This window comes from Garra rufa, chromosome 15 (genome assembly GCF_049309525.1).
Source record: "Garra rufa chromosome 15, GarRuf1.0, whole genome shotgun sequence".
Taxonomy (NCBI): domain Eukaryota; kingdom Metazoa; phylum Chordata; class Actinopteri; order Cypriniformes; family Cyprinidae; genus Garra; species Garra rufa.
In genome coordinates, this window is record NC_133375.1 from 25902781 (window position 1) to 25920509 (window position 17729).

At 38.0% G+C, this 17729-nt stretch overlaps 1 protein-coding gene across 1 annotated transcript; it reads right to left on the reverse strand.

Annotated features, from left to right (window-relative positions):
- Nucleotides 1-1130: 1130 nt before the first annotated feature.
- ythdf1 (YTH N6-methyladenosine RNA binding protein F1) lies at nt 1131-15730 on the reverse strand. Its single transcript, XM_073819404.1, has 6 exons — nt 15335-15730; nt 14693-14717; nt 13979-14058; nt 11269-12903; nt 5019-5063; nt 1131-2778 (listed from the first exon to the last, which is right to left on the reverse strand). The coding sequence occupies exons 1-6, from the start codon at nt 15359-15361 to the stop codon at nt 2752-2754; spliced, it is 1839 nt and encodes a 612-aa protein (XP_073675505.1). The 5' UTR covers nt 15362-15730; the 3' UTR covers nt 1131-2751.
- Nucleotides 15731-17729: the final 1999 nt, after the last annotated feature.

Consider the following 17729-nt stretch of genomic DNA (forward strand, 5'->3'; position numbering starts at 1 on the left):
ATAACACAACTGTTTAATCTTTCAATGCGCATAGAGCATCTTCTACCAAGACCTGTCATTTACTTTCACACTTTCTTTGTTCACTTGTCAATAAACCCTTATTTCATGCAAATCTGTTGCCTGTCTAGAAATCTTGTTTCAATTTTTTTATTTTTAACCAGAACTCCACTTTCTTTTAACAAGATGTGCTAGATTAGTAAAACAAGATGGCAGCCAATCAATTCAGATGGCGCTGCACTCAGTACTCAGTTAGAGATTCGACTCTCACACAAGAGTGACAGCATTTTTTTAAAGCTACTTCTGTAATAAATTCAACCCCTATACTCTTTATATGGCCTTTAGGAAATCAAATTGCTATTTATATGTGCCACACATGCCATAGACCAGCGTTTGACCACAATGTGCTGATGTAACTACTCTCATTTGCTGTTTATTTTAATTACCGATGTTCCATCTCAGCAGTCTAAACAAGTGTGCATATAAATAAAACGATCAACCTTTACTGTATAATCACAACTTGTAGACAAACACTGCTCGTTCTCTTCAACTCTTGAAATGGTTATGCAAAGGTGAAGTTCATAAAATATTCCTCGTAGTACACTCCTAAAAATAAAGGTTCTATAAGAACCTTGAACATCCACAGAACCTTTTAAACACAGAAAAGGTTCTTAGATGTTTAAAATGTTTTTCAAAATGGTTCTTTTAAGAACTGTTTACTGAAAGGTTCTTTGGGGAGAGTGTCATCTGCATATCTGAAAAAGTCCAATTACACAACTTTGAGTACATTTAACTATTTAACCCCTTCAAAACATTTATGATTGTATTAAGATGAGGAAATATTCCCACCTCTATTTCTAAGCTTATTTCGCAGTTTTCAGAAGTGACAGTGACATAAATCCTGTATTACTTTGAGACTCAAAACAAAAACCCCACAAATATATGTCCATCAGGTCTTAAAATGAAGCATGTTCATACTATGTGCTCATCAAAGGCACTTTCTTGAAATTAATTCCTTTCAGGTGGGTGTGAGTAGGTTCAGAACTGTGTTTGGCCATCTTAGTGCAAAAACAACGCCACAGACAGTATTCCCAACAAAACAAGGCAGTAAAAAGAACACCTTCAAACAGCAATTACACCATATAGTATTATTTTAATAATGAGCATGATCAAATCTAAGAACGTGATAGATAGTGACCTTCCAATACAATGCATATTCATTTCAGGGGTGACTTAAATGTTTGTCTTGTAACTCTTTTTTTAATATTTTTAGTATTTCATATATTTTCATGAATCTTTTGTTATATGACTATAGAAATCTGAAACCCTCACACGGTTCAATTCCGCTCTCCCACACACAAACACACGAAACAGCAAGCAGGTCCTAAAAAAATCACGCACAGAAACCATATACTCTTTTTTTTGTTTGTTTGTTTGTTTTTCTTACTTTTAACAGTAAATCAGTAACATTAATTTTCAGGTTACACATTTGAGGCGTTCTTCGTTATTGTTATAATTATATGATCCTACGTTAAAGCTTAGCAATATACTGAGGACATGGGGAGGGAAAAAAGCGATAAAATGAAATCTGTTAAGAAAGGACAAAGAACAAAAAAAAGAAAGAAAAGAAAGAGGAGGTGATGCATCTAAAGTGATTTCAAATAAAAAAGCAGTGAATTGCTACATCTCTCAGATTGGCTTAAAGAAACAGCGACCTCTGCTGGGCGGGGTTGGAACAGTAAGTAGTTACATTTCTGCTCTTAAACATTAAGCGTGTATGGGAACAGAGTCTGAGCACTGGGCTCTGAACCGCAACAAAAACATTAGTTTCACTTTCTTTTTTTTGTTTTCTGTTTTTTTTTTAGTCCAGCCAGTGACAATGTTGACTTCCCTTGGTTAAGGATGCATGGGATGTCGTCTCCCTGATAACGCTGTTTCAATTGAGGTATAGAACAGCCATTATTAAACGGTTTCCGTAGCTTTAAAATGTTAAGGCTCCAAGCAGAAAAAAACAGAAAAGAAAAAACAAAACCTGTGACATAAGTGGCTCGTCACTGAACAAAAAAAAGGTCAAGTGTTACATAATTCAAAAATATAGTTTTTTTTATAACATCATCTCATGTCAAGACACATGTCATTGTCCCTTCTACGCAGTTGCACGATTCTCCACAAATGGGTTCAAACCACTGGCCTGTTACAGTTACTGATGCTGGAGATGCCCCTCCCCCAACCAGAGCGGAGTCTGAACACACACCCCCCTCCCTTACCTCTGCCATATCACATGACTGACATACACTCCACCACCATCCCTGATACACACACATACACACATCACAGAAGTCACTACCCACTCATTTAACCAACTCTGAAGGGCATGATGAGGAGCAGTGGGGCTGAAGAAACAAAAACATAGGATGAAAGAAAAGACTTGTGCAGATATTGGTTGGTCAAAGGGGGGAGGGAGGTGTATGAAAACAATACCAAACGATAGAAAAGAGGAGAAAGAAAAACAAAACAATAAAGAAATCAAAACGATAACGCGACGTTGAGAGGTGCTAATCGACTTCAGCCCCCACAGGTGAAGCCGGAGGCGCAGAGGCTCGAGTCTGACGCTGGCTGAAGTCACCAGAATTAAATAGAAAAACATAATGATTGTTTATTTTTTTTTAAATTTCATCTTGTGTCCTCTTTAAATTTCATTTTCAAATGGTCAGTCCTAAAACAACTGCTCATCATATGTAAGGGGGCAGCCTTCTATTGTTTATTTCGGTTCTGGCGTTCCTGTGAGAGACAAACAGAGAGAAATGGAGGGAAGGTTACTATTATGTACACACAAACCAAAAAATATATTCATTTAAAATACTATTAATGAATTCAAACAATAAAAAGGCATATTTTTATACTACTTTTAAATTCTCACATGCATGCAGGGTTACCACAACTTTTTACCAATGAATTTCCAGAACAAAAATGTATGGATAATTTACTCCCTTGTAATTCAAGATGTTCATGTCTTTCTTTCTTAAATTGTGAAGAAATTATGTTTTTTGAGGAAAACATGTCAGGATTTCTCTCCATATAGTGAACTTCTATGGTGCCCACAAAATTTGAACTTCCAAAATGCAGTTTAAATGCAACTCCAAAAAGCTCAAAACTATCCTAGCTGAGAAAGATGGTCTTATCTAGTGAAACGATCGGTTATTTTCTAAAAAAAAAAAAAGAAAAAAAAAAAAAGGATAATTTATATACTTTTTAACCTCGAATGCTCGCCTTGCCTAGCTTTGCGTGAACTCTGTGTATTCTGGTTTAAGACAGTTAGGGTATGTCGAAAAACACCCATCTTATTTTCTCCCACTTCAAAATCGCCCTACATCGCTGCAGAAGTACCAACCCAGTGAACGTGCAAAAAAGATAACAGGTATCACCTTACTTACCCAGTTAATTGATTACATTAATAATTGCAAACATTTTTGTATTACAAGTTTTTTCAAATATGCAAATGAGGCATTATTTAATGAAATATGTGCTCATTTGCATACATTTCTAGTACAAAAATCTAAACACTGGATGAAGTCAGTTTTTTTAAATTCTTGTTTAATTTTCTTGACATAATAGAGTCAAATGTTTTTTACAGAGGGGATTCAGAAAAAAAACTTAGAACAGACACTAAAAAAATGTTTTTTTTTAATTGTTTTTTTTTTTTTTTTTTACCATTTTTGGGGCATTAAAATGTATAAAATCAAGCAAATTATATATAAACAAATCCCAGTATAGGAGAAAAAACTCAATTTGAGAAAACGGCCTTTAAAAATATGTACTGTAATTAAAATCTATTGACACAAACAGATAAAGCGCTATAGACGAAACACTTAACATTGTCTTTTGGGTGTTTTCTTTCCACTTGTCTGAAAAAACACTTTATGAAACACCAAAAATCCTAAAATCTCAAAAGAAGTCCACTATATGGAGAGAAATCCTACAATGTTTTCCTTACAAAAACATGTTCTTTACGACTGAAGAAAGAAAGATATGTCAGCCATCTTGGATGACAAGGGAGTGAGTACATTATCTGTAAAAATTTTTTCTGAAGTGAACTTCTTTAAGGTCCTTGCACACTGAGACTGAACTTTTGCACGTTAAAAAATAAATACAACCTCATGTTGCGTCAATCATGTTTGTCCATCATTTAAATAAATCAATAAATAAATTTTATGCATTTGCATTTTTCGGACCTGTAGCAAGCATTTTGAGAGGTGTTTTGACTATTCTGAGCCATTGTGACATTCTGCCTATGACCAGTTTTGACAAATATGAAAAAGCGCATACGAAAATTTCAGACTCTGTGTGCAAGGACCTTTATTCATAATTTGGATCTTTAAAAACATTTACACTCATAAGGAGTGATTTTTTTTAGTTAGTTGAGTCATGTCAATTTCTAAAGCTATTTTTACTGCAAAAATTGTAAATAAAACAAAGATTGTTTAGAGTGTTTAACAATATTACTTCAGTCTATCTACTTCAAAATGTCATATTTAATTCAATGTGTTACTTGCTGTTTCTTTGTAAATATTTGTGCAATTCACTAGCAATTTTAAGTGAAAGTTGTTTCACTATCACTTTTTTTCAGTGTATTAGTTAAAAAAATAAACATGGATAATTTACATACAGAAATATAAAATCTATATAAGATTTTAGGTGCACCTTTAAAACTAAATGTAAAACATTTCCTCTAGACATTTTACTAAACAGCCTTCAGAATTCAGGGAGTAAAACTGTTGTATGTGATTAAACAGTACAGTTTAACAGATTACATTTTAAAGTCAAATGAGCGTTACAGGAGCAGCAAGATGAAAGTTAGCTCAAATAAAATGTGTAACTCATAGCCAAAGAAATATTTGAGATTTTAGCATAAATACAAAACATTCCACACTTGGTCTGGAAAAATCACAATTTTAAATTCCTCTGACATATCCAAATCTTCCACAACCATGTTAAAAAAAAAGAAAAAAAGAAAAGCTTACTTGATCCAGTCGGGATCGGTTCTGGAGAGGAGCAGGCTCTAGGTTCTGTCGGTGAAGATGAAAGAAAGAGATTAAAATCAATAACCCATAAATCAAAAACATCAGCACTGTCTTAAATTTATGTTGCATAAAACTGCCATACATAAACCACCACCAAATGTATCCATAAACAGTCAGACGCAGAATTCATAGTGAATAAAACCACATTTTAAAAAAGTGAATCCTCATGTTTTTTTTTTTTGCTTACGGTCACCAGAAATCTTTTTAATAAAATACAATTTTATTACCAGTTTGATACTTGACTAAAGATCAAGAGTATTACAGCAGAGGTGGGACCAAGTCATTGTTTTGCAAGTCACAAGTAAGTCTCGAGTCTTTGCATTCAAGTCCCGAGTCAAGACAGACAAGTCTCAAGTCAAGTCCCAAGTCAAGACGTCAGGCAAGTCCAAGTCGAGTTGCAAGTCTTCAACTTTAAGCTTCAAGTCCTAAACAAGTCACTATAGTGCTGTTTGCCCAAATTAGTGTCTCTGTATTAATTATTACAGTAAATTTAAAGTGAATAATAGTCTATAGTAGGTATAATTATAAAAGATAACCACTAATTATTATAGCCTTTTAATGAATTAATTAATTGTTTGTGTACAAATATAGGCCTAATTGAATTAATAATTTAAGTTTCATTTGTTAAAGATTTCGTAATTTTAATGAATCAGTTGAGTCAAATATTTCATCACTTGCTAATAGGTAATACAGACATTCATTTATCATGAATTCATTTCTTTAAAGACATGAAAGTGAGTGGCTGGTAAACAGGAAGAATAGAGTAAACGTTTTATGTTGGCTACATATTTCACGTGGAAAATATATATTATTTAATTTTTTTTTAAAGGTTTAGCCAATTATTAGGATGTTTTAATATATATGGTATTTCTTATTATTATTATTATAATAAGTGGTTTATAGTGATTATGTGTGGTCAAAAGACCAAATGTAGATGCGCGGTATGCACGCTCATAATAGAAGCGACGCGCTAGTTTTTTCCAAGCGCGCAAAAGACCGCAGGTCATGTGACAAGAACCAACCAATCCGCTTCCCCCTTTCCCTTAATAACATTGAAAGCACTGCCAAGTTGGAGAAACAGCTTATCGTAGCTGTACAGGAATAACCATTTTTAAATAAATTTAATAGCAGAGCAACTGCTAGTTGCTGGAAATCCATTTATCCTTTGCTGCCCGCGTCCGCGTCTTTATGGAGAGTGCAGGTCATGGTTGCTTAGCAACGGAAGATGTGCCACGGAAGCGCAAGGTGTAGAGCGGTTCGGAAAGAATGGCGCGCATAGCGTTTTCCACTCGTTTTTAGGCGCGACATGTGAACGGCCCCTAAAACATTAAATATCCCATTATGTGGATAAATACAATACAAATGCTCACTTAGCGAGTCCCTCTCTGGCTCAGTGCCTAAAGCTGCGGTAATCATACCAGTGTGGTACGCTTCAGTAACCAGCCTATATTGATCAGAACTCCCCAAAGTTTTTTTTAGAAGACTTGCCGAGTCACAGGGTAGTCTCGAGTCATTGCTGTCAAAGTCTAAGTCGAGTCCCAAGTCTTTCTTGATTATGTCAAGTCAAGTCACAAGTCATCAAATTTGGGACTCGAGTCCGAGTCGAGTCGAGTCTTGAGTCATGGACTCGAGTCCACAACTCTGCATCACAGTATTACAAACCACCTCTGGATGAAATATCAAAGTCAGAAAAATGAAATAACTTGCATCAACAGCAGAAGCAAAGAGCATTAACCATTCAAAACAACCCGGTATCTATGATGTACGGCTTTTAAAAACAGCTGTAACCTTTACTTAAGCAGTTTCAGTGACATGAACAGTAGTCTGAACCCTTCACATGCTGTTCAAAGTTCTTTGGTTAATCACTGCTTATGGTCATTCACCTCTAAACAGAAATATTTTCCTTCAGTATATGCATCTCTGAACCTTGAGATAATAATCTCATAAAAAACACAACCTGTATCGAAATATCCCTATCGTTAACTAACAATGCAGCTTTAGAGTGTTTTCACGACACCATATTGGCGGCAATGAATGAAAACAACGCCACTGAACCGAACAAAAATTGCATATGGTTATTTCTGCTGAAAATAGTCCATTACTGTCATGTTTTTGTCTGTACTAATCGGTTGAACCAGGAAAAACATTTGGAGTACTATTGACTGCCAAAAGTGATAACATCAAGGAGAAGGGTGCAAAAAACTGTCTGAGGAACAAAAGGGGTTTGTGGTTGGCCAAACTGAACCAGGATTTCCAGGGCATGAATCTTGACAACATTCTGTTTGTTCTTATTTCCAGTCTGGTAGGTGAAATATTAGGCTAACATTAGGGATGCACCGATATGAATCGGCCGATCACTTGCGCGTTTTGTCAGTAAAGCCGGTTCTGTAATCAGCGGTAAATGCCATCAGGTACGTGATTTCACGTTGAGCCGTATATACTACACGCAGCCGTTGTTCACTGACGAGCTGCGCACATGCACACTGATAATGAACATTGATTTGCGCAGCTCGTCGGTAAACAACGGCTGTGTGTAGTATATACGGCTCAACGTGAAATCACGCACCTGATGGTATTTACCGCTGATTACAGAACCGGCTTTACTGACAAAACGCACAAGCATGATCGGCCGATTCATATCGGTGCATCCCTAGCTAACATCTTAATCAAAGGGATAGTTCACCTAAAAATGAAAAGCTGATGTTTATCTGCTAACCCTTATGACATCCAAGATGTAGGTGACTTTGCATCTTCAGTAGAACATAAACTAAGATATTTACCTCAAACCGTTGTGGTGTGTCAGTCATATAATGGCGGTCAATGGGACCCGCGGCTTTGAAGGTAAAAAAAAAACAAAAAAAAAAAACACAGGCAAAATCAAATTAAACCCTGCAGCTTGTGACGACATTGAGGTGATTGATATTTAAACAATTTTTTACTTCTGATCCACCGCAATGTCCAACTGTCCTGAGAGAGTTCACAACAGCCGGTGCATGACACGTCAACGTGCTTTGGCATAGTAGATACATACACGGAAACAATCTGCGCTTATGTGTCACTCATTGAGACAGTGGGAAAGACAGCTACTCATAATGGAAATTTCTTATCCTGATTGTTGCAACTGATTTAAAACAAAAAGATTATATTTGCTTGTGCGAACTCATCGACTTTTCACTGACTCCTGACAAATTTTGAGCCTGATCGACTGAAGTTATTGCTGCTTGGTCTTCGTCATGCGAAGCTGTGTGAACATGCTCAGGACAGTTGGACGGTATTATCTATTACGGTTAGGGATGGCGAAAACTAAAAAATTTCTTGACCGACCACCGAGCCTCATTAGCCGGTTGAAACCGGTTAACCGATTAGTTTAAAATATTTGAAATAACAGCCATTTCGAGCCGCGCCTGCAATTTCGCAACTCTGTCGCATCTCTCTGCCGCTCTGCCTCCCGCACACACACACACACACACACACACACACACACACTGCCACTCACATCACTTTTTAAAAATCCCCTTGGATATTATTTTTGTTGAAATTAAACAAACGAGTAAATTACTATTTAAAAAAAATTGGTTGTTAGTAGGACTAATATTCGTTCGGTGGGTTGGCATTCGATTTTAAATTGAGATTCAATATTCGTTTTTTTTTCCATTAACCTTGCATCCCCCGCAAAACGGTTCTCATTTGCGCTTAAATATGAATGAAGAAGATCAGACTGCTGCGCCACTAACACAGAAACAGCAACAAAAAAAAAAAAAAAAGAGAGAGAGAGAAATTTAGTAATATTTGAGAGACACTATAAAGTACAGTCGGGCCCACTTAAATGGTTTAAGCAAAACTAGGGCTGTGACTGTCGTAATGACAACTGCGCCTCTGCTTTAAATGCACGCATAGGCTAAAGCTGACCGCAAAGCCCCAGCAAAAATAATTACCATGAATGTGTCGGGGAAAAAGTAGGGAGATATTTGAATTATTTATTAAAAAACTAGTATTTGACACAAAGATGAAGTTGACGATCCTGATGCCATTTGCTCATTGACGCGGCTTTAATACCTAAATGCATATGCATTAGGCCTATAGCTATTGGAAGAGTTTTGTTTTCGATTTGAATTATTTAAATTATTTTTTTACAGTTTCGGATGATATATTAGTCTTACCTTTATGAGCAAAAATGAAGTTTCACATAGCGCTGGCTGGCGCTTCCATGTTCTGCAAAGCGTGCTTATATCTATGGGTTTTAATTGAAATCTTGATGACTTGGTCGTTACTTTAAAAAACAAAAACTTAAATTTAACAAATAAAAAGTGTTCCAAATATATGTCTAAATTAACTTTATAACCTAAATAAACGAAAATAAATGTAATCACTTTGCTATTAAAAACAGCAGCTGTGCAGTGGGGAAGAGAAAGAGAAACAGACCGGTTTCAGTCGGACTCGAGACAGTAAATCTGATGAGCTGTCGGAGAAGGTCCGGGCGAGGTTTTAGTAATGTTTTGCAACGAATGTTTCTTAAATAGCCGATTTAACATTCTTATTTAGGCTAGATTCATATTTAAATGTATTATTTATTTGATTTATTTTAGCGTTTTGTAGGCTGATTGTTCACTGACTGAAGTGCTCAAATAAACACGCACGTTTGTTAATAATGTTTGGGCCTCATTTATTTTGGGTTTCAACATAATATACATAGGCTGTGTATTTTATATAGGCTTATATACACAAACGTTATATATAATGTATATATTTATTTATTTATAAATAATTTAGATATGAATAATTTATTTATATATAAACACCGCGCCATTTTTGTCGTTCTACTTTTATTTAAATAGCCTACCCTTCATGGTGCCAGTAATTACTGTGCTAATTTCTGATTTGGGAGTGATTTGTTTGTTAAAATTTTTTAGGCTACCTTATTAAAAGTATTGCACTTAACAGACCTGTGTGTTTTGTATCACTAGCGCGGTGTCCGTTCATGAAGCGGATAAGATCTGCCTGCGTGAGGCGCGTCGCATCCAGCAATGTTCTATTACAATTTATTAATTCTGAACGTGTGGTGTGTCCATATTGCACCAAAATGCAACACTGCACTCCCTCGGGTCCACAGCAAAAATCGTTTGGATGAACTGTTCTCGACATAATAAAAATGCAAACAGAAAGACATACAGAGATTCCTGTCTTTATTAGAGAGATGTTCAGCCCCTCCCACCGAAGCTTCGAAGCTCAAAAAATGGTATTCGGACCAGCCCTAGTTGTTAGACCGTTGTGTTCTTTTGTGTTGACATGCAGATGTTTGGATAGGCCTATTGGCCCATGTGCGCCGTTGCGCGCAAAGTTTGTATATTTTAAACACTTCCGAGGATAGTGGGGGTCACGAGTCACTGGCACGGTTATTTTGGGGGTCGTGAGCTGAAAAGTTTGGGAATCCCTGGCCTAATAGACTGCAACATGATAAAACCAATGGATAAAACAGGCACCTTCAGAATGCGTAAAAGACGCACCGGCACTTTTTTTTTTTTTAACCGACTACCGACAACTTTGACCGGTTAACGTTGATACGGTAAACCACCGGTCAAACGGTCATCGGTTAACATCCCTAATTACGGTAGATCAGAGGTAAAAAATTTTTTTATATAAATACGGTTCAGTTTCTTGCATAGACCGACTGTTTCGTATTTTAAGACCTCAATGTATCTTCACAAGCCACAGGGTTTATTTTGGTTTTGTCTATGCATGTTTTTGCACTCTCAAAGCCGTGGGTCCCATTGACTGCCATTATATGGCTGACACACCACAACAGTTTGAGTTAAAAATATTTGTGTTTTACTGAAGATGCCCTGCGAGTAAGCAGATAAACATCAAATTTTTATTTTTTGGTGAACCATCCCTTTAATACTGCTCACACGCATCTTTACCACCTATTAAATTTAGTTTGTCAAAATATTGCACCCTTTCCTGCTTACTAAGTCATTCTCTGTATGATTTTGCAGCTTCCACACATTTTTTCCATGATTTAGACAGCATAAATTAGCAGAACAACATATTCAGTAGTACATTAACCGAGCAATCAATACTGTTGTTTACATCCGAGTATCACCAATATGGCCTTACATCCAGGTAACAGATCAAATTGTGACCAAAGTGCAAACTTTCCTTTGTTAAAAAAAATAAGGAAAAAGCACATTACCTTTCTTACCACCTCCTCCTCCTCCTGCCGTTTCTCGTAGTGTGAGAAGTCATCGAAGATGGAGGTGGTGTGTTTGTAGGTGGCGATGATCTTCAGCACCTGCTTGGCCTTCTCCAGAGGCACCTCCTGCGTGTCACGGGAGTTGGTCACGGGCTTGTTGTCATTGTTCTCCAGGCGGATGTGCCTGAGCTGGCTGTTGGGCACGTCTTTAACAAACAGCCAGTCCACATCGAATTTGCCCTTCCACTTGTCCTGCGCCCAAACGCCGGCGCTGGTGCCGTAGTCTACGGGCGAACGCATCTCCGCCACGCCGCAGAAGTGTCCGCTGCCGTTGACGCTGAACAGCAGATAGACGGGACCTTTGCCGTTGATGGCGCGAAAGGCCGAATCCAGCCGCTTGTTACCGTGTTCCGTGCTGCACCAGATGGAGTACTTGATGGAGCGATGGATGTCATCCTCCGAGTAGCTCTTAATGATGAAAACCCGGCCGTTTTTCAGGTTCCAATCAAAGTCCTTGGGATTGTAGCTGTGCGCTGCACGCAGCTTTTCAAGGACCGGGTGGGATTCGATGACACCCGAACCTGGAGGTCCGCCACCACCGCCGTTGCCGACCCCTCCGCCACTCGAAGAGCCGCTGCTGTCCACGCTGCCACCCCCGCCGTAACCAGGGTTGCGGTTACGTGGGGCAACCCACCGGGTTTGAGGGGGAGGAGCCGGGGCATGGTTCTGGTAAGGCTGTGGAGGGGGCGGACCCTGCATTGCCATCTGCTGGGCAAGTGATTGGGCAGACGGCATAGGGGGCTGAGGCGGGGGAGGGAGCCCGTGAGGGTGAGGTGGTAGGTGACCCTGGGAGTGGAGCGGAGGCTGCTGCTGGTGGTGGGGTGGCAGTGGCGAGGCCACTTTAGTCACAGGCCCCTTGTTATCCCAGGTGCCAATGTCCATGTTGTGTTTGATGGGCGGCGGGGGCAAGGTGCCTCCAGCCATAGGCATCCCCGGCTTGGTTTTCACCTTCAGCTGCTGAGGCTTTGCCGGCTTGCTAGCGATGGCCGCCCAGGACGTGGGTTTGGGAGGCGGGAGCCCGATTGGAGTCCCACCATTACCCGTGGCCACGGCCGCCGCCACCGGCCCTCCACCGATCACCGAGCCCACCGTCTTCACTCCAGAACCACCACCAGTCACGTCACCGCCGATCTTCAACCCCACCATGCCCTGCTCTAAGCTATTCATACCTGGCGCCTTATTCAGGGTGTCGCTCGGGAAGCCTGTTTGCCCATCAGGTACCAGGGTGCCACCTAAAGAACTGGGCGGGTAACTGTAACTTCCCCCATACGCAGAACTCTGAGTCTGCTGGCCCTGGGAGCCGCTCGTACCCCAGGCGGAAAATGCTGGGTTTTCGGGGAAAAAGTTAAAGCGGTGTGGATAGATGCTACTGCCCAGACCCCCTGGCTGTCCAAACACAGTGTCATGCATGAAGTGATGGTCTCCATTGCTGAGGGGGGCGTACGGAGTGAGGTACGGGATCGGCGGGTCTCCACCGGTGGACCAGGGGGCCTCGCTGAGGGGGTACGGGAACCCAATTGAGGGGGCATAGTAGCTAGGCAGGTACGGGTCAGTCATTGATTGGTAACTGTTATTCTGAGGGATAACCACAAATAGAGTTGTTAGAATTAGTAATGATCAAATGCAAACCAAATATACTAATTTCAAACAGCATAAAATTAGATCAGAGCTGAATCTTAGCCAACACTCCATATTTATAAGAAAATTATTGGAAACTCCAGAAAGATTTATAGACCATGACGTAGTATACTGTACAACCAGTTCCTTTTAATAATGTACTGTGGTCGTGGCAATGTACTGGTAATATATAAAAAAAAATACAGCCAAATTTCCCAGAGTAAAACCTAGATGGTCAAAATATAATTTTCCTCTGCCTCAATTACAAAAGCAGAAACGTTATTTCAGATTATTACAAAAATGTACAGACGAATTTCCCAGTTTGAAACCTAGTATATATATATATATATATATATATATATATATATATATATATATGTGTGTGTGTGTGTGTGTCCCTGTATCACAAAACCAGTTATAAGATCTATATCTATACATCATCTGAGAGCTAAATAAATAGTTTTCTATTGATGTATGGTTTGTAAAGATAAGACAATATTTGGCTAAGATATAACTATTTGAAAATCTGGAATTTGAGGGTGCCAAAAAAAAAAAAAAAAAAAAAAAAAAAAAAAAAGACAATCAATCAAGTTTGTTATATTTACGGTAGGAAATTTACAAAATAATGTCATGGAACATGATTTTTACTTAAAATCCTAATGATTTTTGCCATGAGAGAAAAATTCATAATTTTGACCCGTACAATGTATTGTTGGCTATTGCTACAAATATACCCGTGCAACTTAAGACTGGTCTTGTGGTCCAGGGTCACATAATTTTTTGCTATTCTTAGATAAAACAGCAGAAAAGTTTTTTCAGAGACAGATAAAGAAATTATACTTTGTACTGAGTGTGTTTACATGCAAAATCCTACACAAATAATGCGCTAGAAAAAAGCATATTCAGTATTTTGTTTCTTTAAAAATAATTAAACAAGATACAATGATCAGAAGTGAAATTGTAAAAAATGAGACTTGCTTTCAGAGAATGCATGCTGAATTCACACCAAGACAAACAAAAACACATTTCTCACCGGATTAGACTGGCCAGTGAGGTATGTTTCAAAGTCATTGTCGTGGACCGTTTCCTTCTGATGAAGAGAGCCATTTTGCACTGAAATACAAAGTGATGGGTTACTGTTCAAATCTCTTCATCTGATAGCAAAATCCAACAGTCTTCTCTGTCCCATGGAAGATCACTTAACCACTGCTATGCCATTCACATAGATCTTCAGCAAATGATAAACGACTACAGTAATGTGTATTTCACCACAATGATTCCAGTGAGTCATTCACCACATGTTCTGTCTGACTACCACGATACTACAGACAGTCATAGATGAAGAGGAGCATCTAAAAATGACCTAAGCCCAGAGGACACAAATTCTCAAATACAGTAGTTAATGCTACAGAATTATGAAGCATAATCTATTTAATGTGCTCAAAAGCCAAGCACCCGTTGCCAATTGATGTGTCAGTGTGGTGTTAATCCAACAGGAGCAGCTCTGGCCTCCAAGAGGAGGTATATGACTCCATCAGGTGATTGATTGAGCGCTCAAACAACATTATTTGAATGATAGGCGAGCAACACAGCAACCAGGCCTTCATATATCACAGAATGAATAACCAATTTGACTTAACACCCATAGCCAAAAGCATCAATAATGGCAAAATTGAACTTAACGAGACTACCCTGGACGTTTTATTTCTAAATCTGTGGAGACACATATATTATTAAAGAAACTCACCTTTAGCGTCTTGCCCTTTGGATGTCTTCCCATTCAGTAGGTGATTAGAGATGGATAGAAACAACAAGATAAAACATTAACACCTTTGAATTGTTGTTTTAAACACGAGCTCTTCGTGTTTAACATGTAAATACTACACAACGTTTCATGCTCCTAATCCACATCGACTCCATCAGAGCATCACCAATAAATCAATGCACTATCAGGAGTCGCTCGCCATTCGTTATTAAAGGGAAACGGGGGCTTATGTTGATATTTATTTAGTCAATCGAGGAATTATACGTCCACCCGGATAGCTAAAGATTTCGTCGACCACGCAGATCAGCCCAAGTCCAGAGAAAGCTGGTTATAACTTTCGGAAGCTGATGAGAGATTGTATACTAAATTAAGTTTTATCCTGACTGTACACTGGAGCAAAACGCGTTTTGCAACGTGTCGAACGTAAATGTCTGTTTGGACCGAAGAAACGCGATGTGATATTGAATTAAACGAGTGGAAAAAATGCTAACTCGTTAGCCATCGCGCTTGTGTGAAGCAAGCAGAGGCAGATGCCCGTAATGTCTCCGCAGAAGCGGCGGAGGCTGCACGCACATTCCCTGCTCCTCCTAAAGGCCTTAGCGACGCCGTGCCACTCCAACCTACCTGTGGGTCAATACTGGTGGTAGACATAATTCATCAAGAGGGCCTCTTTAGATTCAGCAAGAGTCTTGCAAAGAAAACAGAAGCAGCAGCGAAGGGTGCTCGGCGTAACCCGAAGCCCGTGGGTTCCTCTCGGCTCCGTGCAGGCTGAACTGCGCTTTTTTCAGCAAGTTCCACGACTTGATTCCGGCGATCCGGTCCTCTCGGGCGCACTAAAAGTCCAGCCTGAGGATGTTTCCGAGAGTATCAGAGGTCCTGCGGTTTTGGCGTTTAATCCAATGCTTTCACACGCCGGGTGTAAATTTATTTCAAAGTGTATATATATGTATATTTTTCCTCCTCCCAACCCGCAGTTATTGTGCACCTCTGTTCACTTCCGCCCAATGGCCGCTCCATCCGGGATCTGCGCGGAGGGACTGACGCCACATGGACCGGGTGGCCATGCGGAGGTGATCAACCTGAGAAAATTGGAAAAAAGTTATTGCTGCCTATATGTCTTGTTTACTTTAGTAAATAAAAAATATTTCATATATTTTCGTCCTTCTGATGTTTGCCTAAAGACATGTAAAATGTAGTGGCTATATTAAGTTGTCATGAGCGGACTGTACATCGGCTATTTTGGCATTGTTGTTACTTACACCCTAATAGTATACATACACTACCAGTCAAAAGTTTTTTTTAACAGTATGCATGTTTTTTAAGAAGAATAACACTTTTTTTTATATGAATATATTTTCAAATGTAAATTATCCCTGTGATTTCAAAGCTGAATTTTAGCATCATTACTTCAGTCACATGATCCTTCATAAATCATTCTAATATTCTGATGTGCTTCTCAAAACATTTATCATTATTATTATTATTATTATTATGTTGAGTATTTTTTCAGGTTTCTTTGATAAATAGAAATTTAATAAAACACCATTTATCTGAAATAGAAATCTTTTGTAACATTATAAATGTCTTTATCATCACTTTTGATCAATTTGAAGCATCCTTGCTAAATAAAAGTATTAATTTCTATAATATTTCTATATAAAAAAAGTATACTCCAAGACTCCAAGTTTTTGAATGGTATAGTGTATATTACAAAAGCTTTTTATTTCAGATAAATGCTGATATTTGGATCTTTCTATTCATCAAAAAATCCTGAAAAAATTACTTCCAAATATTGATTATAATAAAAAAAATAATAATAATTTAAAAATATTTGTAATATGTTTTATTTTTTTATAAAACATATTATGATTTCTGAAGGATAATGTGACACTGAAGATTGGAGTAAATGATACTGAAAAATTAGGTTTGATCACAGGAATAAATGACATTTTAAAATATATTCAAATAGAAAGCAGTTTTTTTTAAATAGTAAAAATAATTAACAGTATTACTGCTTTTGCTGTATTTAGGATCAAATAAATGCAGGCTTGGTGAGCAGAAGATGATTCTTAAAAAAACATAAAAAATCTTAGTGTTCAAAAGCTTTTGATTGGTAGTGTATGTCTATAAATTATTTAAAATAATATATATATAATTTTTTTTTTTTTACTTTTTAATGAATACTATCTAAATGCTATCTTTTTCATATATTCATAAGTATGTGCACAATTTTCTAGAAGACATAGCCTACATTTCACACCAGATGTTGTTGACAAGCTTGATTACTTGTCTTTTAAGCCGTATTAAACCATTTGCCATGGGAAGATGAATGAATTTACTCCCTTTTTTGTTTTTTAAAGCTTGTAGTTTTTCATCATAAGCCATGCCACCACTTTTATCACTTACATTTTCACTGTTAAAAGAATGTCATTAACAAGCACTGAGAACTCTTGTGTCAGCTAAACCACATGCTGATAAAGGGCATTCAGGGTAGCTAATTGATATTTAGATCTAGCTATTGATCTTAGCTAGAGATGGGTGGGACGGAGGTCTTCCTGTTTAATAAGTTTGCAGTAGGAAACTATAGGGGACTGGAACCCTGCAGGGAGCAGCTCTGTTTCAACATAACACCCATTTCACAGATAATGCACAGTAATGCAAGAGCTTTACGGGATGAGATGCTTTTGCTGAATATAAATGTGTTTCCAGTTTAAAAGTGATGCAAAATGAGAGGGAACATGTTGAATGTAGATTCTGATGCCTTATGTTGTTCACAGGATAATAAAATATTGCCACATAGCACATAGCAATTCCATGCATAATAACCAAGGTGTGCTTATTTATTAAGATCATTAGTAATGCTTTTTAAAGTTAAATTTGTTATGTAGGCTACTTGCGTTTTTCTAGTTTTAACCGCTAGGTGTCAGTGTAATGGAGGCGAACTGGGGAACTTCCTCGAATAACATGGATCAAAACTCACTGACACAGAGACCTTAACAAAATAAAGTCTTTTTCATAT

What these genes read in the sequence shown, in the direction of transcription:
- ythdf1 (XM_073819404.1), bottom strand. Translation starts at nt 15,361, where the DNA reads ATGTCTACCACCAGTATTGACCCACAG. An exon ending in CAAAGGGCAAGACGCTAAAG is followed by an intron (nt 14,059 to 14,692) that starts GTGAGTTTCTTT and finishes TTTGTATTTCAG; the next exon opens with TGCAAAATGGCTCTCTTCAT. An exon ending in TCACTGGCCAGTCTAATCCG is followed by an intron (nt 12,904 to 13,978) that starts GTGAGAAATGTG and finishes GTTATCCCTCAG; the next exon opens with AATAACAGTTACCAATCAAT.